Here is a 20,112-nt window from a genome sequence, read left to right on the forward strand (position 1 = left end):
TGTAAAATAAATTATAGGTTAAATTGAAGAAAAACTGAGAGACATAATTTAGACATTGAAATACATCTGCTATCAAGTGAGAATGGCGGAACGACGTGTTTGGTGCATTTTATTGAGAAGGCAAAAGCTGTGGGGACTGGAAAAATAATTGGCTCAGTTGAGAAGTGACTGGAAGACTTCGTTCATGTTTGCGATGGCCATCAAGTTTTTGGATTTCAAGGATAGCTGAAAATAAGTATTTTAAGGAAATTTTGGGATCAGGAGGTTCTACCGTAATTGCAGTGTTCTGCGAGTTAACTTTCAGCTCGGAAAGGACATTCAAATTGTTGGTGTATTTCACGGAGTGGTACAGAAGCTGCTGATTATCGACTTGGCGACGAGCTACCGTATGAATGTTATTCTGTTGCAATTTTGTGCAAATCGCATCTGCGTTCATATTTTGAGTGTTTTGAAGTGAGAATTGTTGCTCGTTCTGCTCTGGAATGCTCTTCCACTCCTCCAAAAACTCACGCTTCTCCATCTGAAAATAACGAATCATAGCTCTTGTTGTTGTAGTCCACTATTCTACTACCTGTCCATCTTCTCGGAAGTAAACGATGAGTGGAACTTGAGTGGCAAAATAGAAGGCATTGATGTTGTTCTTTATAGCCACCTGCAAGAAAAATTTCACATTTTTATAGCCCAATCCTTAAGAAATAGCGAAATGAATGAATTCTGATTTGTAATATTTGTTTAGAATACACACTGATGTGACACACTATGGCATTTAATGTTTGTACGTCGTGCCATCTCATCACTCTTCTTATGATAACAAATCACATAATGCCCATATCGGTCTTTTTGGTGTGCTGCGTCGTTTTGCATTTTCATTCTCTATCAATCGATTGATTTTTTGTGCCTCCTAACTTTTTTCTTTTTCTTCTTTTCTTCTGATTGAGTGACCCATTCTGCCACGATGGGCTCGCTTTGTTCGCGAGAAGAAGATGGGGAGGATGCTATGACAACTATGAACGGGACAGGAAAGAGCAAGACTAAAAAGGTATTTTGTTTTTAAGCTTTTTTAGTGCTGTGGGAAACTAAATATTTTTAGGAAAGCGATATCATCCATTTTTTCATGTTAGGAATAGAAGGTGCTGGTAAAACAACAATTATCCGCCAACTCAAATGTCTCTGTATGCAGAAACCTCATAACTATCAGGTACTCTAATATGTTCTCCTAAATTCTAAAAACTCATTTTCAGATGTACGACGATAGCTGGAACTTGATTGACCGCGAGAAAATTTTCGATTACTACGAATTGGAAGGACTTAAAAATGTAGTGCGAATTAATCTTCTAACGGCTGCTGCCTCATTGATACGGAAAGCGAGAGATCGCGACGAAGAGTTCTTGCGAAGTTCCACAGCCGCTGCTGCGATTCTGAGAAAATGTTCACAGCTGTACGAAGGAGAAGTTGATATTTATGATCATTCGAATCAAATCGAAGATGAATATGGAGGATTCATCATTGAGATCATATCTGATCCTCAAGTAGTTCGGCTGCTCGAGCAACCGATTGGCGTTGCTGGATTGAAAATTGAAGACGGAACCCGATATTTTCTAAAGGACGAAGGAAGAATTCGCAACATTTTCACTGATTCTTATCAGCTTACAAACGATGATATTGGTGAGTCTAAAAATATCAGAGCCTATTCGAAAACTAAGGTTCAGTCCATGTTCGTAAGCCGACTGTTTCTTTCAAAAGTTACAAATTTCGAATCAAGCAACTACGAGTCGAGATTCATGACATGGGCGGTCAAAAAAGTGAATTAGTGAGTGTTCGATTTATTCAATCTGAATGTCGGAATATGAACCTGCAGGTAAAAATACCCCAATTCATGAGGCAATTCTTGACAACTAGTGGACATTGCTTTTTGCTTTATGTATCATCACTGGCCGCTTTTCAAGAACCTGATAAGGACTCGAAGGGAAGAACTGTTCTTGATAAAAGTGCTGCTATCTTTAAGGTGGGTGGCAATATGAAACCAGTGCAAAACAAACTATTATTATTCAGCTTGTACTGGAAATGAGTGGAGTCGACGAGTGCACAGTAATGATATTTTTCAATAAGCAAGACAGATTTGAAGAAATTTGCCGAGAAATGTTACAAAATGATGATGGAGAAGGAAAACGACAGATTGAGAAGCTTCTTGGTGTGCCGCCAAAACTTCCAAAAAATCAAAAAGAAGGCGGCAAGAAAAACAAGCCCGAGAACTACGACTATTTGAAAGACTCGATTCGAAATCGATTCAAGGAGATATTGAAGAACAATAACGACAAGAAAAGTTACTACATGAAATACACTCAAGCTACAGATGCTCAACTGATGAGCACTATCTTTTATGCTGTTGAGAATGAAATCATATCAGCATTCTTCACTCAAGCCCGTTATTTATAACTCTATTATTTGTTCGATTTACATTTTTACTTTGATGACCTTTTTACATTTATAAATAAGACTTACCTGAAGATTCGTGAGTGGTGTGGTGACCTGAACCGGTCCTGAGGTGTCACAAACTATCGTGAACTAAAAATAAACGAATTTGAGAAATAAAAGCGATACTTGATACATACATTTTTGGATTGATTTGGAAGAATTGGAGATTGATCCATCTGCTCAACAGGTATCAGGCCAAACGAGTTTTTGTTGAATTGGAGGGCAAATTCAGAAATTGCTTGCATGGCTCTGTTAGTGATTGTAATCTCCATGGAAATTCTTCCATTTCTTCGCACAAAAGTCCCCTCAACTTGCATTCCCATAGCCTTCGATGCTTCAAGCCACATTTCCTTCGGGTGTGTGTAGCCAGAAGATGCTCCGAAACCACCAGATCCGAAGATTTCAGCGAGACCACCGATGGAAGCTGGTTGTTGAGCTGCTGGAACAGCACTTGGCATTCCAAGTCCAGCAAGGGAATCAAATGGATTATTTGAGGAAGCCATCGCAGGTGCAGCGGGCATGGAATCACCTCCCAGTCCAAGAAGATCATCAAGTCCACCCATGGAGGTGGTTCCTGACATTGAAGCTCCATAGCCTCCTGTGTTGGCACTGGTGGCAGGTGCATTCAAATCAAGAGACAGGAGATCAGCAATGACCTGGTCTTGAGACGGGATGACAGTAGGAGCAGATCCATTTCTAGACGCATTAGTTGCGGAGGACGTATCCAGTAGACTAGAACCACTGAAAATAAACAACTGAAAATAAATATTTGAAAAACTGTGACATACAATTTGGCAGTTGGAATCGGATTGATTTGACGAAGTGGGGCCTTCGCGGGATCGATAAATGCTGATGGAGGTTTATGATAAACAGATGCAAGCGTTCCGATGTGGCAAACCAATTGCTCTAAAAGGGATGGCTCTAGAAGATCAGTCTCTTCCGAAATCAAAGGTTTCTCAGTGAGAACAACATTCTTGGCAGCAGCTGGATCAGCAGATAGAAGTCTCCAGTAAATGAATCCTCTATCACGAAGATCTGGGTTGTCGCTGTCCTGAGTAGCAAGAGAAAGAACGCGTTGAACAAGGGCCTGGGCGACTCCTGGTCTCTTCAGGAAAAGTTTGACAACGGCGGTGAGCAGTTGGAGCTGGACTTGAGTATTCTCATCGTGAAAGCCTTCAACGAAGCTTTCAAGAAGTTCATCAGCATTGTCGATGCGCTCGGCGTATTCTCCGATAATCCAAATCATCGAAGCACGAGCTTCTGGCTCGTCAAGAGTGTCTAAGTTCTTAAAAACATATTAATTTCAGATGTCACACTATAAATTATTATACCTCACAAAGAGCAGAGATAATGCTCTCGTATCTATTGGGATACTTTCTGAAGATGTCCTTAATCACAACAACAGCTTCTTGCACAACATAATTAACCTTTGTTTGGATGAGTTCAAGAAGTGTTTGAACGCATCTTTCGCTGCTGGTCTCCACTTTGATTGCGCATCGTCCAATTGCACGAACAGACTTTCTGACAAAGTCCACATCAACTTCAGTCGCGTATTCTTTCAGTTCACTCAGCACTTGAGAGATATTGTTCTGTTGAGCCAGACGAATCATAATGTCGAGTTTTTCCATTTTCACATAGATTGGATCGTTATATTTCACAAAGAACACTTTCATTTCTTGTTTAAGGATGTCCGGACGCTTTTGAACGATCAAGTTGATGTTTCTCAATGCCACATATTGAATTTCAGGTTCAGCGGAAAGCAGAGTGACCATTGGTGGGGCTAGTTTCTTGGTGAGCTGAGTGATAAAATCCGAATCAGCGGGCATCATATCGATAAGCTTCATAAGCACTTTGACAGTGGAGAGGACGACTGCAGCATTGGCATGGGCTAATCTTGGAGAGATACGTTCGCAGATGTTCTGAGTTTCTCGTTCGTCGCGTGGAGTGTATCCAGCAAGAGCATCCAAAATGAAAACTTGTCCCCACTCGGTGCACTCGTTCAAAGCTGTCAGAAGCTTGTTCACCATTTGACTGTTGACTTCGATGACAGTTTGTTGATCATTCATTTCAGTCAAAGCAGCGACAGCATTGGCTACTACCATAGGATTGGCATCAGAAAGCAAATCATTAAGAAGCTCAACGAATCCTTGATCTTTGACTAAAGTTGGATTCATATCGTGTAGTTTAGCAACACAAACGGCAGCTGTCTTTCGTACATATGGATCCTCATCCTTCATACATCTCCGTAACGGATCACAGAGATATTCGGTAATTTTTTCAACACGAATACATCCCATTGTTCGGACCGCAAGCGCTCGGATCAAGGGATTCGGGTCTTCACAATCCTGAAATATTCTAATAATAACAACTATTCGGATATAATAAATCAACCAACCTTTACAAATGTATTCACTGCCATAATGGCCAGATCGGGTTGCGACTTGGCATAGTTCATTAGATACAAGTAAACAAGCTTCTTCAGTTCAACATTATCTGTTTGCATACAATTGACGACATCCGGAAATAGAGCACTAACATCCTTTCCAACTGTCATACTTGCAATGACCTTCTTAACGGCTTCCTTTTTCTTTTCTTTCTTGTCAGAATTGAGCTCATTTTTCAGTTCGAATATTTCACCTAGGAATAAGGAGTTTATAACTTTTCAAAAAAAATTTTTGTACCTTTTTTAGTAGTTGTGAAGTACTTTGAGTCGGTCATCTTGAACCTGCTTGACTACCCTGAAAAATACTTTTTTGGGGGAACGGACAAGAGTATCATGACAAGAAGCTGAACAAGGGAATATAAAGAAGGAAATAAGGAAACTGAGTTTTGGAGAAAGTAGCCAGAAGAAAGGAGAAAGAAACATAGAAAATCGATGAAACGCAGTGCGCAAAGATTTCGCTGTCAGGCCCCCAGTCGTATTATATTGCCGAAAAGGGAGAGAGTGGAGGTGAGAGAAAAAGGGCATGAGTGGCCACACCAAACACGCCAAGCCCTCCCATCAAATGCGCCGGATTGTCGTTTGCGCGTTTTTAGAGTTTTAGAAATGGAATATTCGTATGCAAACGAGTTGCTTTATTCAAAAGTTTCAAAGAGCAGCTGGGTCCTTTTTTGAATAATTCTATTCGGTACTTTTTAAAAACTAACTGTTACAATACAGATTTATTAGAACAGTTATGTTAATTTCTCAAAAATGGATTAAATCTCAATTCATACCTTTTCAATGCTAATTGTACTGATTTTTGCAAAATTTTTGCGAAAAAATACGTCGAAATCGATTTCATGAATTTCCCCTTCAAGACCATCTACAGTAGATTTTTTCTGGAATCAGTGCTGCGCCTTTAAAAGCATACAGTTTGCGTCTGACTCGGAAATTCACACACGAATTTCAGAAATTCAGCGGTTTTTTCAATTCGCGACTTAAAAAGTAACTCGAAAACTCGTTTTTTCCAAAAAATCGCTCATGTATTATTATATTCAACAACAAGTTTGCTATATTAATGATTTTTTTCTGTTTTTAGGTATGAATGAACCTACCAGTTCTTCTAGTACCTCAAACGACCGAACGAAAAAGAAATCTGAATCGAGCAAATGCTTCTATGCATTCAGAACGGGTTTGCCCGGTAAGATTTGCTCACAAAGGCAATTTTCAAGCATTAATTGCAAATTCGAAAATTTTCATCTCTTCGTAGAGTTTCCAGATAACAGTGAAATTCAAGGAAACCACGACTTACTCACCGCCTATGGTCTTGGCCCTGTAGAACGAGCTTTCAATGGTACTCGTCGTGTCAAAGAGAAAATGTCGGCTTTTCTACCACATGTGATAGGAGAGTTACATTTGGATGCCACTAAAGAAGCTAGTTCGCTGAGGGCACTTATTGAAAAGCCACCGATTCACAAAGAGATATCAAATCTTTCAAGTTCAGCAATGCAAGGTTTCAAGTTATCGGCTGGTCCGGTGGACGAAAGGTTAGATTGGAAGAAAACGATTTAACCCAAAATTTATTTACTTGAAGATATCGTCATTTGTTTGAAAGAAAACAAGAAGTGGACGTTTTGGCTTACAGTGAGAAATCTAACATGATACGGATAAAACCACCATATGATCCATACGGGTTCGAGGATGATGAAACAGAGAAAGGATTTCCAAGAAAACATAAAAAGAAGAAGAAGAAGGAAAAGAAGAAAAAGAGGGAAAAGTCCGAATCAGAAATTCCTTCAGAAAAGAAGAAACGATCTGCTGAAGCCATGGAGTTTTAGGTGAGTTTTTAAAAATTATTCAAATAACTGTCATTCTGGCACGGATCGCCATCGCGATATCCTGACGACATGATGACATCAAGGCATTGTGCAATTGTCTCCGTCTTCGTTGGCTTAGCTGACGTTCGACGGAATGGCGATGCTCTACTATACATACATGCGTTGTAAGACCCACTGTAGAGTTTTGAAATTAAAGTTGGTTCTGTTTTATATTTAGTACGACTTACACAAAAAGCAACCCCCAACAGAACAAAATAAGCTCCAATCAGCTTCAGTATAATATAATATTAGCTCTTCATTTTTCGGTTCTTGAGTGTTGGTAGAATGAATTATAAACATTGTAATGATGTTTGGAAGGAGTGAGGCGAACGTTGATACTGACAATGCTCGAATTACTCCTTTCGCATCTTTCGAAAAAAAGTATCCTATCAATGCATACACTGGAGCAATTACAGCAAGTAGAAAAGCTACTAGATCTATAAATTTGGTTTAATTTACAACTTTCGTTTCAGATTATCAACTGACCCTGTACGAAGTTTGACTGCACACGTTCTCCTCTCGCCGAGTATGACTGGAATGTCAGAAACCAGTGGCAGTTTCCAATATACAACAGTACCTCACTTCTTGACAAATTGCGGCGATAGCCTTCTGTAAATTTTTCTCAATAAATGATATAAACTGTAAACATATTCTTCGTATTTTTAAATTTTGGTTTCAAGGTTCTATCAGTTATCATCACCTGATATATCATTGCATTGGCGGAAAAGATTAGCATGTTGATGGACCAGTGTATACGAAATGTTTCCACATGAAAGTCTACCAATCTGACTCGAGTATTGAAGTTGACAGTTCGGTGGTGATGTCTGGAATGGTTTCTGTAATAAATCATAACTCTTCAGATCAATGAAACAAACTGTTCTAAATTTTATCGATATCCAGTAATCTGAAAATATAGAAATCAGCTGTATTGCAACAACATTCAATAGAAGAATCGTTTTTTGCTCTGTCATATAGGAAAATGTGACAGATAGAAGCCTCTCAAGCTCGTCTTTTTTTCTAATTCGGTTACATATCTCTTATTTGCTTCTATTCAGAGATTCTCCTCTCGCGAAGAAGAAGCGGATGGGCTCTCGAAAGTTTGCCGAGAATGTGCCCGATGTTTCAACCGACGATGTAGAAAAATCGGAAAACTGGAATAATTCTTACGAATTGTTATCGTGGATGAGAAACGATGAGATCGGATCTGATGCCGTTATGGAAGGACCGTTCGGACCAAGAAAAGTTGTGTACTGCGATTACACAGCAAGTGCTCGATCGTTTTCTTCTATCGAAAAATATATCCAATCAGAAGTTCTACCATTCTATGGAAATACTCATAGTTCAGTGACTGTTACAGCGGAACAGACGACATTGTTCATGCATGAAGCGAAACAAGAAATTAGAGCTATGAGTGGATGTGGAGATCAGGATTCTGTAATTTTCACCGGAAGTGGATCGACTTGTGCTGTTGAGCTTCTTGTTCATTTGTTGCAATCTGAAGCGGGAAACGAAGATGTTGTGGTTATCCATTCGATTCAAGAACATCATAGTAATCTACTTCCCTGGAGGAAGCTAGCTAAAGAGATGCGTAGTGTAGAAGAGCTAGAAAGCGGACACGTGGATTTAGACAACTTGAAAGCTGTCCTAAAAGAAGTAAGAGAGAATCATGGAGACATCAAAATTATTGGAGCATTCTGCGCATGTTCAAATCTCACTGGAGTCCTTATTGATGTTCAAAGTGTAACGAAAATTCTCAAAAGGTTTATTACTTCATGCCAGTAGGTTTTTAAAAGTTTTCTTGTTTTCCAGCTGTAATGCAATTTCTATATGGGACTATGCATCAGCTGCTCCATATATTCCAATCACATTCAACGGAGAAACTCCACTAGATGCTCTATTCTTCTCCGGTCATAAACTTCCAGGAGGTGTCAGCTCACCTGGTGTTCTGATTGTCAAAAAATATTTAATTCAAGCTACAAAACCAAAGAGAATCGGTGGTGGAACAGTCTTCTTTGTGAGTTCTTTTTTCATTTCGAAAATGAAAACCAAAATTGTTCTAGGTCAATGATTCTGATGAATGGTTTTTGAAAGAAGTGGAACATCGTGAAGAAGGAGGAACAGCTGATGCTGTAGGTGCAGTCAGATTGGCGATGGCGGTTAAAATGAAAAGAGCTGTTGGCGAAGAAACAATCAAACAATTAGAGGAAACTATTTCAAGACGAGTCTTCAAAAGTTTCAATAAAACTAACAACTTGGTTCTTCTCGGACCGTCTACAGTTGAAGGTCGTCTTCCTGTTCTTTCATTCTTGATTCGATCCCCAAACAGCAATCTCTTCTTCCATCATAACTACATTTCGGTTCTTCTCAATGATTTATTCGGAATTCAAACGAGAGCTGGATGCATGTGTGCTGGACCTTATGCTCAAAAACTGTTGGGAGTTGATGAAGAATTATCACGAGAATTTGTTAACGCTATTCAAGAATCGCCTGATTTGGACCGTACTCATCTCCGTAGACAGGCAGAGTACTCTCAACAAGAGTTCTTGCGTCCAGGATTCACTCGGATATCCTTTCCGTACTTTTTCACCATGCAACAAGTTGACGATATTGTTTCAGCCGTCGAATTTGTCGCCGAACACGCTTCCGATTTCCTTCACTTGGCAAGTTTTAAACAATTTACTTCTTAGTGAAGAAAGTATTTTCAGTACCAAGTGAACACTGAGACCGGAGAATGGCATCATCAAAACCAACGCGTCTTTCACGGACGACGATGGCTGGGATATATTCAATTCACTCCTAGCGGTTTAAAAACGAAAGCTAAGATTGTTCCAGATGTTACTGATATGAATACGTGTCTCCGTTTAGCACAAACGTTGGCACTGGAAGCATCCCAATCAATAAACCTCTCTAAAATTCCCGATGGAAGAGTCGCTGTGAACGAAAAGTTTCAGAGGCTTCGATGGTTTGTTCTTCCAATCGAGGTAAACTTTTTAGACCAGTTACAATAAAAATCAAACCTTTAAAATGTTCAGATCGCTGAACAGCGTGCAGGAAGAAACAGTCACTTCAAGGCACAGTTTTCATCCCCAGAAAATACTCAGACGTTCCAGTCAAACAGATCCCGGAGATATTGGGCAAACTAGATGAGATCCCAAAGCCTTCTGAGAATGACGCCAAAGAAGAGTCAACTTGCCAAGTTATCTGTGATGACGTAGTTTGCCTTCTAAAATGCGACGATCAATCTACGAAGGCAGGCGCCACTGAAAACGTGGGGGTAGATGAAAGTGAAGCTGAAGATGTGAAACAGATGGAAGATTGGAACAAAAGAGTTATTGTGAAACGAATTGAGAATTTGAGAAAAGAAGAAGAAAGAAAACAAGAATGGCAGATTCCTCCACTGGAAATGTACAAGAAAGTCACCGATGTCATTCATCAATTGAAAATGATTAGAGTTAGTTTCAGTAATGATAACTAGATAACATATTTTTTCTGTTGTTTAGAATGGTGACAAAGTTCTAGTTTGCCTGTCAGGCGGAAAGGACTCCTTATCCCTTCTTCACATTTTAAGGCATTATCAACAGAGGTGCAACAAAGCTAGAAGGTTTAAAATTTAAAAAAAAAAGGATTTCATCTCAAAATTAGTATTTTTTCAGCACTTCCTTCCAGCTTGGAGCAATCACTGTTGATCCTGGATCCGCCGAATTCAATCCAAGACCGCTTATTGAGTACTGTAGAAAACTAAACATCGACTACTTCTACGAGGAGCAAGATATCATCGGAGCTGCTATGAAAACACCGGGACTACGGTCGATTTGTGCATTCTGTAGCCGGATGAAACGGGGAAGACTTGCGGCGGCTGCTCAATTCCATGGATGGAATGTGCTCGCAATGGGTCAACACTTGGATGATTTAGCTGAGAGTTTTTTCATTGCTGCATTCCAGAATGGAAATTTGAGTACAATGAAAGCACAGTATACTACAAAGTGAGATTGATATAATACAATTTTTTCCATTTTAAAATGTTTCCAGAGATAATCAGCTAAGAGTAATCCGGCCATTGATCATGGTTCGTGAGAAGGCGCTTCGTAACTTTGCGGAAGAAAAGAGTTGGCAGTTTAATTAATTTCTGAACCAAATAAGTGTTTTCAGAACTTCCTGTTGTAGCTGAAAATTGCCCAGCTTGTTTCAATCAAGCAACAGAAAGACATCGTATCAAACAACTGCTAGCCCAACAGGAACTAATATTCCCAGATCTTTTCAATTCGTTAAGATCTGCTCTGAAGCCTCTGTTGTTGGTATGTCTATGCATTGAATTCTGTGAACTCTGAACTGATTTCAGGTTGTTTCTGCACATACAAGTGAAATGCGCACCCAAGCTGTTCAGAATATCGTAAATTCATCGTGAATGTCTTGTTGAGGGTACAATGTTTAGTGATAACCAGTTGTTAACTTTTTTTTTCGTTAGTAAAATATATTGTTTGTGACATCGTTATTTGTTGCTTCTTATTTTATAACACTTCAATAAACAACCCAACGTCCTTGGGCAAAACTGAAGGTCTTATCCTGTCATGAGTCTTCCGTTTGATCAAATGGTCAAAGCTCACCCGGAGCCAGTTTCCTGAACAGCTGACGATGCCAAAAAAATGGTGGCAGCTGTTCTGAAGGGTTGTTGTGAAAGCTTCCAACCAGGATCCCTTCAGTCGGTTCATCTGTCGATTCACAAAAATGCGGATCGAGATAATCCTTGTTCTTCTATTCGTGTCTTTGGCACACTCATGCCAAAACTTCGACAAGTACATGAACATGTTCTGCAAGTATGGCGCGGAGACCACTCCGTGTACTGTAGAGAATTGTGAGTTGCAAGGTATTTACCTCAACGAGATTTTTGGTGTGTTCCAGATTCTGCTGAAAAAGCGGCCTGCTGTGCAAAAAATGGAAATTGTGCCTACAGCGATTTCCCAACCAAGAGTGTGTGCTGTTTCACTGACGAATGTCTGAAGAGATGCTATCCAGGAAAATTGCTGAAGAACGGACAAGTCTACTAATCGTTTATTTTCGACAATTATAAAGACATTTTATTGAACCTTCTTTTTTCGCCTGTTCTCGAATGAAAATTATTATTCTCAAACAATAATAAGAATAACAACTGGAAGCCCTGTTTCGCTCGGAGTATCACAAACGAGCCGAGTTTAAAGTGTTCTGAAGCAAATCCTAGTTGATACCAATCCTATATTTATGTCAAAATGGCACGTGTTGTTGTTGTTTTTTGTTGTTGTGTAGTTTTCACTATTTCAAAACCTTCCAGATTTTTTTTTCTAGGTTGTCCGCAATTTTGAGTCTGAGTGTTTGCAGAAGTGTTGTCAAATATGCTGCTGTTATTTTTTTCGTTGCTGTTCTTTGAACAAAAAATGTTTTCGATATTTCTAGTATTTAATTCTGTGCTTTTATTGACATATTTATTTTTTACAGAATATGTCAGAACTGTCAGATGACGAAGTTTCTCTTCAAGCTCTCTTCGAACCTGCGAAGAAATTAATATCCGACATAGAGGATGGCGTTTATACCACAGCCGAACTCCAGCCTCGCCTCAAAACTGGAATTGAAAATCTTCATTCTGTTACAAAAGTAGTCAATCAACTCAAATTGTATTCTTCAAATGAGCAGGTTTGATTTGAAAATGAAAGCTCTCAATAAAGAAAGACATTCTCAGATTGAAGATGTTCCCACAAATTCTCTTCCTTATCTACTGGTTCCTTGTTTTTTGGGAATTTTCCATCAAAATGTGATAGTTGATGCCAGTCTGAAGCTTGACGAGTTGAGAAAGTCCAAAGTTTATCTTCGAAATTTCTTGGATCGACTCAGGAATCTATGCCTAATAACAACGAAGTTGCCATGGGACGATGAAGACACCGAAGTAAAAGACGACGCTGGAAAGAAAACAAAGATGTCTGTTGAAGAAATTCGGCGTTTGAAGTTAGAACGTCACAAGAAAAAACAGGAACTGAAAGTGGCGGAACTGAGAATCAAGAAACAACTTGAAGCGGTTTCCATTGACGAGCAGAATCTGAGAGAGCTATATATTACGCAGCTTCAGTTTTGGTGTGAACGTTCTCACGAAGAACTTCAAGCCATCGAAGGTAATAAGTAATCAATATTTTTCTGAATATGTTTTGTTTCAGACGAGATACCGTTGTTGAAAATGATGGCTGAACGCTCTGCTCATCCAAACAGATACCCGGCTCCATCAGAACCTTTGAAAACTGTTCCTCAATTGAAACCTTTCATCATTACGAGAGACGCTCAACAAAAGCAAGTGTTTGGCGTCGGATATCCAGGCATTCCAGCTATGAGTGTCGATGAATGGTATCATCAGAAATTCGGATGTAACCCACACAATGCGCCACAGTCATCCGCCCCAGAGCCTCAGCAACAGATGGAATCGGAAGAGGAAGACGATGATGAAGCAAGAGCAAAGGCAATGCGATGGGACGAGTATAAAGATGATCACCGTCGTGGATGGGGAAACACACAAAACAAAGGATAATTTGTAATATTAGTAGTGATCTCGAAAGTTGTATATGGCCTTCTTAATAAATGATTTCAAACTGTAGAATGGTTTATGGTTTTTATATTGGTATTGAATTTTCATTCCTTTCTACTTTCCCATTCGTTTTCCCGGATAAAACAAAAAAATTCACAGAAATCTGTTGTGGTGAAATGGCTTTCCGTAAAAGACGTCGTGATTCCGATGGTGATTCCGATGAGGACAGACTTCCGATCGCAAAAGATGTTGACGATGACTTGAAATCTGTAAGTAGTTCTCAAATTGTACATTTTTCACTTTTTCATTCAGGAACCAGCTAAGAAAGCAAAGAACATATGGTCTGATATGCTTCTTGAGGATCAATTGCTTGAAAAGGGTTCAAAAATCAACTTGGATCGATCGTCAAGACATCAACCCAATGTTTCTCGTGGACCTGAGTCCTACATAATGCCACAAGATGAATTTCAAAGAAAACAGGCGAACAAAGGGAAAGAGAAGAGACCTCATTATGATGTAAGTTGTACATAATCTCAAACGTCTTATTTTCGCTAGAAAAAATTTCAGAAACCAGTGGTTCTGGTGACTCCAGCAAGTGACGATTTGTTTGGAGATGCACCTAGTGCATTGGACGAAGAGTTTGGAGTCAAGAAAAGTGAAAAGAAACTGGTAACAGAAGAAGAAGAAAGTGGCTGGTGGGGCAAGAAAGGAGCCAACAAGCGATACCACGATAAAATGGCTCAGGATAGACCACCGAGACCAGCTCATCAACAAAAGAAAACTGCTCAATTGATGGCTGAAGAATTTACTCTTGAAACTATGCTCGCTGCTCAATTCGACAAAGGATCGACTCTCGATGAACTCGGAAATCAGGTTGCTGCTGCGATGGGAGAAAAAGATCCAGACACTGTCAAGAAAATTGTGAATGCTATAGGCCGTGAGCTTGCATTGAAGCTCTTCAATGATACCAAAGAAGTGGAGCAGAACGGTGGTATGAAAGTTGCGGATGGTAGTCGACGCCGTACTCCTGGAGGAGTATTCATCACACTTTTCAAAATGGAACCGTCGGTTTCTCGAGAAACCAAAAACAATATTTTCGACAATATGAGAAATGCTGATAAGCACCGGTCGAAGCAAAAGAAGAAAGCTCAAAATTACTCTAGGCAGCTTGAAGACGTGAGTGAATCAGTATGATAATTGATAATTACTTTCCAAAATTTCAGGTGAAGAAGACAATGGACCTCGTTGCTCAAGCTGAAAGTGATCTCGCAACTGAAGAACTCGGAACTTCGAATGACGTCCCATTCAATGATGATGTCGTCGATATGTGCTAAATATATTAAAATTCCAAACTTTGTTCGCTTCACCACTTTGTTTTTTTTGACTTCACAGCTATATTTCCTGCATCTTACAGTGCTTTGGTTTCCAGTTTCCTGAGCAATTTTTATACTGTAACAATATGGTGATTATTTATAACGCAACCGCTGTTGTTTTCTAGTTGTTTCTCATGTTACATCCACTTTCCTAGCCATATCGACGTTATTGTCGAGCCAGAAAATCCCAAATTGGCAACGATTTGTTTCATTGTGCTCTCAGTATTTATTGGCCACTCTTATTCTTATTTGTCCTTTCTCAATAATTCAAGTTAATGAATGGTCGTATAAATAACCCGCATTTCTCTTGTTAGTTCATAGCCATAAATCGACGGAACGTCTCTTTAGCGGTTATCGAGGTGAAATTGATAACGAAGAAGTCGCGCTGGTTTTTTGTGTTGTTTTCCGTTTTCGCCTTCGTTCGGCCGACCGCCGGTCCACCACACGCATGACTAATATCCTTGACCCTCTGCTGCCTTTTGGCTTCTTCTCCCACCAATTATTATCTCGTTTTTCCCCTTCCAATAATCTTTTTTTGTCTCGTTGTTCATCTTTTCGCTGATGTTATATATCCTCTTCTCTCTTCCCTTCTAATTCGAATCAGCTGATTGAGCGATGGCTATTTAGGTCAACAACATGGATTACGATAGTAAGAAACTCGAGGAAGCTAGAAAGCAAACGATTCGGTATGTGATTTCTGATATCATTACTGGTTTTGACTATTTTTCCGTTCCCACACATACATACACGAGACACATTTGTGAATGATTGATGAATGACATTCCAGATGGGAAACATGGAAGAGAGAGGAGGTCGAGGCCCGTCAAAGAGGGCTCGAATTCAAAATGTACTGGGAGAAACGGCATAAGGAGGATCGTGATGCCTGGAGACTCAAAGTGCGTGAGCTCCATCTAAATAGTTCTGAATGAAGAACCTATAAAAATCCCATTTAGAAAAATCTTCAACCACAGAAACCATAAGATACAATTTCGAAATCCTAGACTACTGTAATCATGTAACAAGACTTTCAAATCTTGCCGACTTCATCTGAAAACCTGAAAACTAAACCCTATTTCGACACAAGTGACTCTAGTTTTATCTCTAATCTCTTCTATTGTGTTCTATGTTTTTGTTCCTGTTGTTATCAGTGTTTTGAAGGACACTCTCCTCGTGTTCGTGTTCCATCGAACCGTCGAGAGACTAATTGTTTTTGTTGTTTTGGGCATCAGAGCACGAAAACAATATACCGTTTATTTTAGGATTTCGCCAATGCCATTGATAAGATGAGTCGTGCTGGATATAAAGGCAAACATGGAGATTTCGAGGTTCCTCCGGAGAGACTCGAGGAGCTAAATGCTCTATACATGCAAGCCACTGTTGGAGATTACGGTAAAATAATAATAATAATAATAATAATTTATTTAATTTATAAACAATCAAGACGAGTTTCAGATGGAAACACTGCTTTGAAGTGCAGTCAATACTGGAAGAAGCATAGCGGAAAGACTCAAATCGAAGCGATCCGCGAGTACATCAAACTTACCAATAAGGTTTTGACCAAGTACGGATGGAATCCACCAGAGGGATGGGTCTAAAATGCCTTCGATTTCGATTGCTTGATCATATTTTTCATTTTTTTTGTCTAATAAAATTATGCATATTCAGAACTGTTTTGAAAATTTTATATAATCGAAATACCGTATTTCCATTAATAGCTCACCCAAAAAAAAAACTGTAAACTTTGAGCTCATTTATCTCAATTTCTGTGAGAGATACGGTAATCCTGGGAAATTTTTGTAGTCCTACGGTCAGTGATTTATACATGATTTTGTAGAACAGAGTCTGAATCCCAGATTTCAAGATCGTTTGATTAAAGTATGATCAACCAGTATAACCTTTTTTAAACCTAGCTTATACATTTTCATAGTTCACTATTACTTTGGAACAAAGGTTGCAGAAGAGAACCCCGGTGGCCGTGGCCGAAGGTCCCACAACGACAACTACCGTATTCTAAAAATACTTTTATTTTCCCGATTTATTTACTAGATTTTCATGCGTTTTCAGTTTATTTTCTCACTACCAAAAAGGTATTTTCCGTATTTTTTTGGAGCGATCAAAAGGAAAAAAACTTACGAAAAGCAATGACAAAAGGGGAAATGGATACGGAAAATATACAGTTTTTAGGTTACTGTAGTTGTCGTTGTGGGACCTTTGGACACGGTCATCAGCGTTTTCTTTCCACAGCTCCGGTTTTTCGTACCAGAATAATATTCGAATTTGTTGCAGAATTCAAATGTCTTCTTTATTTGATAAATGCTTAACCTATTCTTTTTTTATCGTTTGCACATTCAAACGAAAATTTTCTTTGACCCAGACCCACTTGAAACTTTTTTTCGCAAATAATTTTCATATCTGTTGACAAAGTTGTCTACGATTTTCAAAGGTTCCGGCAGTACAAACAACGTATATTTGACATTGACCAATGATGGCAAATGGCAGGAAAAGTATACCAACAGAAGAAGAAGAAGGTGTCACAAATTGTCAAAGCAATATATTACGGTAGTCGCGATTCCGGTTTCTATTTCGGAAAATCCTGCAAGTTGAATTGCTCATTGAATTGTTTTTGTCCTAATTATCAAAATTTCGACCTACATCCAACACTTTTCCCAGCATTGGTTACTGAACTGATCATAGTTTTCCCGCAGACATCACTCTCTCTTCTCCTTTTTTCCACTATCATTCATCCCTAGACTTTCCACTTTTTTGTTCTCGAAAAGGAGAAACGGGACAGAACTTTCTACACCAGTTGCCTGTGATACCCTACTTTCATTTATCTCGGAAAGCATCATCAACAGCAGCAGCATTAATCTCGTTGATTGTTGAATAGGCGGTTCACCCAACATTCAACATACAGGCGATATCTCATACTCGCATCCGAATTTCGCGACGCTTCGAGATGAAAGGAAACGACGCAATCGAGAAGAGAAATGCACTTTTCCACATCGGGACGCGTTGGGTCGAGAGTAGTAGCATTCAGCCGCCTACTCTGAAGAAACGAAAAAAGAAATTCACCCGGCAAGTACAACACCTAGATTTCTATCTTTCAGTGATGTCGAATTACTCAGGCCGCACGTCTTCGCCCTTCTTCGTCGCCACCTTTTTCTAATCGCTCTACGTGACCAGGCACTTCTAAAAACGATTTATTCATGTTGCTGACACGTGTTTCGTCGGAATACAGTAATATCTTCTGAATCTAGCCTGCACGACATCTAAAGAAACCGCGCTTCGTCGTACTTTCTTGTCAGAAAATTGACCCCGTGCCAATTTTGAAATCGAGGTTCCCTTTCGCGATGCCCGTCCTCTGAAATTCGTCTGGCAAATATTGATAATGCGGGAAACCTGGGTGGCAGCAGGGCTGGGTCCAAAACAAGGTGAATATAGTATATAGGAACGAAGAAATATATGCGGAAATGAAGAAAAGAGCAAAGAGAGCCAAAGATTTATTTACTGTCTAGTAGCTGTCCAGAAAAGGAGATCAGTAGAGCACCGAGACTATATCTATATTTGCTCTAACTAAAGTTAAGAGGGGGTGACTCTTCCTTTCTCTTCTCTTATCAAGAGCTCAATCCAAGTGCTTTTCTTTCCATTTATGCAAAACAAAAACATTTTCTCTCTTTCTTGTAGCTTCTCCTCAGATGATCTGAGTCAGATCAGCTTTGTGCCAAACTGTTTATCAATTCTTTTTCGGATAAAATAAAAATATGAAGAAGCAAGGAGAAGAAGAAGAAGAAGTCAGTGAAAGGGATCGTCAATCATTTTGATAGCCCTCCTTGATAAGTTCCGAAAACGAAAGGTCGAAACTTTTTGGGGTTACCTCTCTCCCCGCCACGGAGGTTTCGGAGAAAGTTGCGGTGCAAAGGTTTACTGTAGTTCGTTGCGGTTGCGGCGCCCACCATGTCGCAAAAACGATATGGATGGAAATTTAGAACATTCGACATGACCTTTTTAGATGCGACCTGCTGCATCATCGTCACTCTCTGCGTATCCGCGTACTTTCACAGGTTACTGTACTTTTCAAAGCGAGACGACGACCTGTGTGTGGCGACGGCACAATTAATATAACAGACAGAATATAATGTTCTGTCGCCCCAGCCGGGAATAGTCTTCGTGATCTTTTTTATCTCACAATCGAACACCAATTAAATCTTTTTTTAAAAAATGAGAAGAGAATGTGTTATCTATCTGTCTGGGAGGTCTTCTTTTTGGTACATTGGTAGGGAGTAAAGGTGAGAGGAATTACAGTATGATTAATGAGTTCATGCGCCTGACGACCAAACAAAAACCGGGAAAAAAGTTGGAGAGATCGAAAAACAAAGTAATAAAGGATGCATAAGAGTATATAATCAGGACGGCGCCATAACTGATATCAATAGTTTACCACACTACGATCACATGTGAAACAAAGGTATGCAGATATCCTTGATTGGGCGGAAACGAGCGTATCAGAGGGTATGTAAGGACATTTGTTCGGATTTTTGGACTTTGAGGAATTTAAAGAAATTTTAAGAATAGAGCAAGATGATTTGAGTGTGCAAAATGAAACTTCTACAATAAGACTACAGTATTGGAAAAGATGACCTGGATGAATATAATCTTGAGTAGTATGATTTAATTAACAGAAAAACAGAAAATAATCACCACAAAGTCGAGAACTTAATTTTTTTTTTATGTTTCAGGATTACGGTAGCTTTGTGTCTTTTTTCTAGGAAATTCAATCATTGGAAACTCCCATGAGCGGCAAACTTTTTAACCAGGAAATGACTCAGTAAACACGGAATTCCAAGACTTCAGAGAGCAGAACTCTGACATAATCCTCTGTTACCGTAACCCACTTCCTAACTCCTTCCGCTCTGAAATGAACTAAAACTAATTTACTGGCTCGTAGGTCGACACAAACAAAAAACTAGGAATTTTGCTCATTTATCCATGTTTGTGTGACTCTCCGTGCTCTTCTAACCTTTGTACCCTTTCCTCTTTTTGAAAACACTTCGGTGGAGTCCAAAAAGAGAATGTGTTCGTATGACACACAGGCCCTTGCTTTGTGTCTCCATCCCAAAAAAGTTATACCTTACTTCTAAACATGCTTTTGTGACTAGTTGTCCACACAGTAGAAACCGCCAGGCCACGCCGCAGGCCTCCTTGGTCGCCGCGCTCCTCCGATGCATCATCTTTAGGCCACGCCTCTCCGACGACAGACGACTGCCCGCTCAACGCACTCGTCGCCTTGCTTTTCGGCTGTCGCCTGTGTAGGGTTGTCGCGTCGTTAGGCCCCTCTGCATCAACCATTTCCCTCCCTTGGATTATCAGAAGTTTCACGCGTTCCGAGATTTACTTTGTCTGAATCCCGAGTGCGTTTCTTCTGAA

At 39.6% G+C, this 20,112-nt stretch overlaps 7 protein-coding genes across 7 annotated transcripts; 6 read left to right on the forward strand and 1 right to left on the reverse strand.

The window, feature by feature from the left end:
• Positions 1 to 153: 153 nt before the first annotated feature.
• Cbr-apb-1 lies at positions 154 to 5,193 on the reverse strand (the record flags this gene model as incomplete). Its single annotated transcript, XM_002641480.1, has 9 exons — positions 154 to 225; positions 272 to 520; positions 572 to 652; positions 2,503 to 2,565; positions 2,613 to 3,216; positions 3,264 to 3,760; positions 3,807 to 4,820; positions 4,871 to 5,112; positions 5,157 to 5,193. 9 exons carry the CDS (start codon positions 5,191 to 5,193, stop codon positions 154 to 156), a joined length of 2,859 nt encoding a protein of 952 aa, XP_002641526.1.
• Positions 956 to 2,436, forward strand: Cbr-gpa-17 (the record flags this gene model as incomplete). Its single annotated transcript, XM_045244151.1, has 5 exons — positions 956 to 1,039; positions 1,091 to 1,198; positions 1,242 to 1,665; positions 1,710 to 2,005; positions 2,053 to 2,436. The coding sequence occupies 5 exons, from the start codon at positions 956 to 958 to the stop codon at positions 2,434 to 2,436; spliced, it is 1,296 nt and encodes a 431-aa protein (XP_045094121.1).
• An 805-nt stretch (positions 5,194 to 5,998) lies between the features above and the next one.
• On the forward strand, positions 5,999 to 11,179 carry CBG09825 (the record flags this gene model as incomplete). The annotated part of the gene is made up of 12 exons (XM_045244152.1): positions 5,999 to 6,098; positions 6,177 to 6,444; positions 7,830 to 8,534; positions 8,584 to 8,788; positions 8,835 to 9,434; positions 9,480 to 9,755; positions 9,830 to 10,225; positions 10,275 to 10,375; positions 10,428 to 10,757; positions 10,804 to 10,880; positions 10,915 to 11,069; positions 11,114 to 11,179. The coding sequence occupies 12 exons, from the start codon at positions 5,999 to 6,001 to the stop codon at positions 11,177 to 11,179; spliced, it is 3,279 nt and encodes a 1,092-aa protein (XP_045094122.1).
• A 320-nt stretch (positions 11,180 to 11,499) lies between these two features.
• Positions 11,500 to 11,819, forward strand: CBG09826 (the record flags this gene model as incomplete). Its single annotated transcript, XM_002641483.1, has 2 exons — positions 11,500 to 11,626; positions 11,674 to 11,819. The coding sequence occupies 2 exons, from the start codon at positions 11,500 to 11,502 to the stop codon at positions 11,817 to 11,819; spliced, it is 273 nt and encodes a 90-aa protein (XP_002641529.1).
• Positions 11,820 to 12,246: 427 nt separating this feature from the next.
• Positions 12,247 to 13,318, forward strand: Cbr-ppfr-4 (the record flags this gene model as incomplete). The annotated part of the gene is made up of 3 exons (XM_002641484.1): positions 12,247 to 12,438; positions 12,485 to 12,911; positions 12,954 to 13,318. 3 exons carry the CDS (start codon positions 12,247 to 12,249, stop codon positions 13,316 to 13,318), a joined length of 984 nt encoding a protein of 327 aa, XP_002641530.1.
• A 173-nt stretch (positions 13,319 to 13,491) lies between these two features.
• On the forward strand, positions 13,492 to 14,649 carry CBG09828 (the record flags this gene model as incomplete). The annotated part of the gene is made up of 4 exons (XM_002641485.1): positions 13,492 to 13,584; positions 13,628 to 13,831; positions 13,883 to 14,491; positions 14,539 to 14,649. 4 exons carry the CDS (start codon positions 13,492 to 13,494, stop codon positions 14,647 to 14,649), a joined length of 1,017 nt encoding a protein of 338 aa, XP_002641531.1.
• A 675-nt stretch (positions 14,650 to 15,324) lies between these two features.
• CBG09829 lies at positions 15,325 to 16,283 on the forward strand (the record flags this gene model as incomplete). The annotated part of the gene is made up of 4 exons (XM_002641486.1): positions 15,325 to 15,374; positions 15,476 to 15,584; positions 15,948 to 16,077; positions 16,141 to 16,283. The coding sequence occupies 4 exons, from the start codon at positions 15,325 to 15,327 to the stop codon at positions 16,281 to 16,283; spliced, it is 432 nt and encodes a 143-aa protein (XP_002641532.1).
• Positions 16,284 to 20,112: the final 3,829 nt, after the last annotated feature.

This window comes from Caenorhabditis briggsae (genome assembly GCF_000004555.2).
Source record: "Caenorhabditis briggsae complete genome, chrIII, whole genome shotgun sequence".
NCBI classification, from domain to species: domain Eukaryota; kingdom Metazoa; phylum Nematoda; class Chromadorea; order Rhabditida; family Rhabditidae; genus Caenorhabditis; species Caenorhabditis briggsae.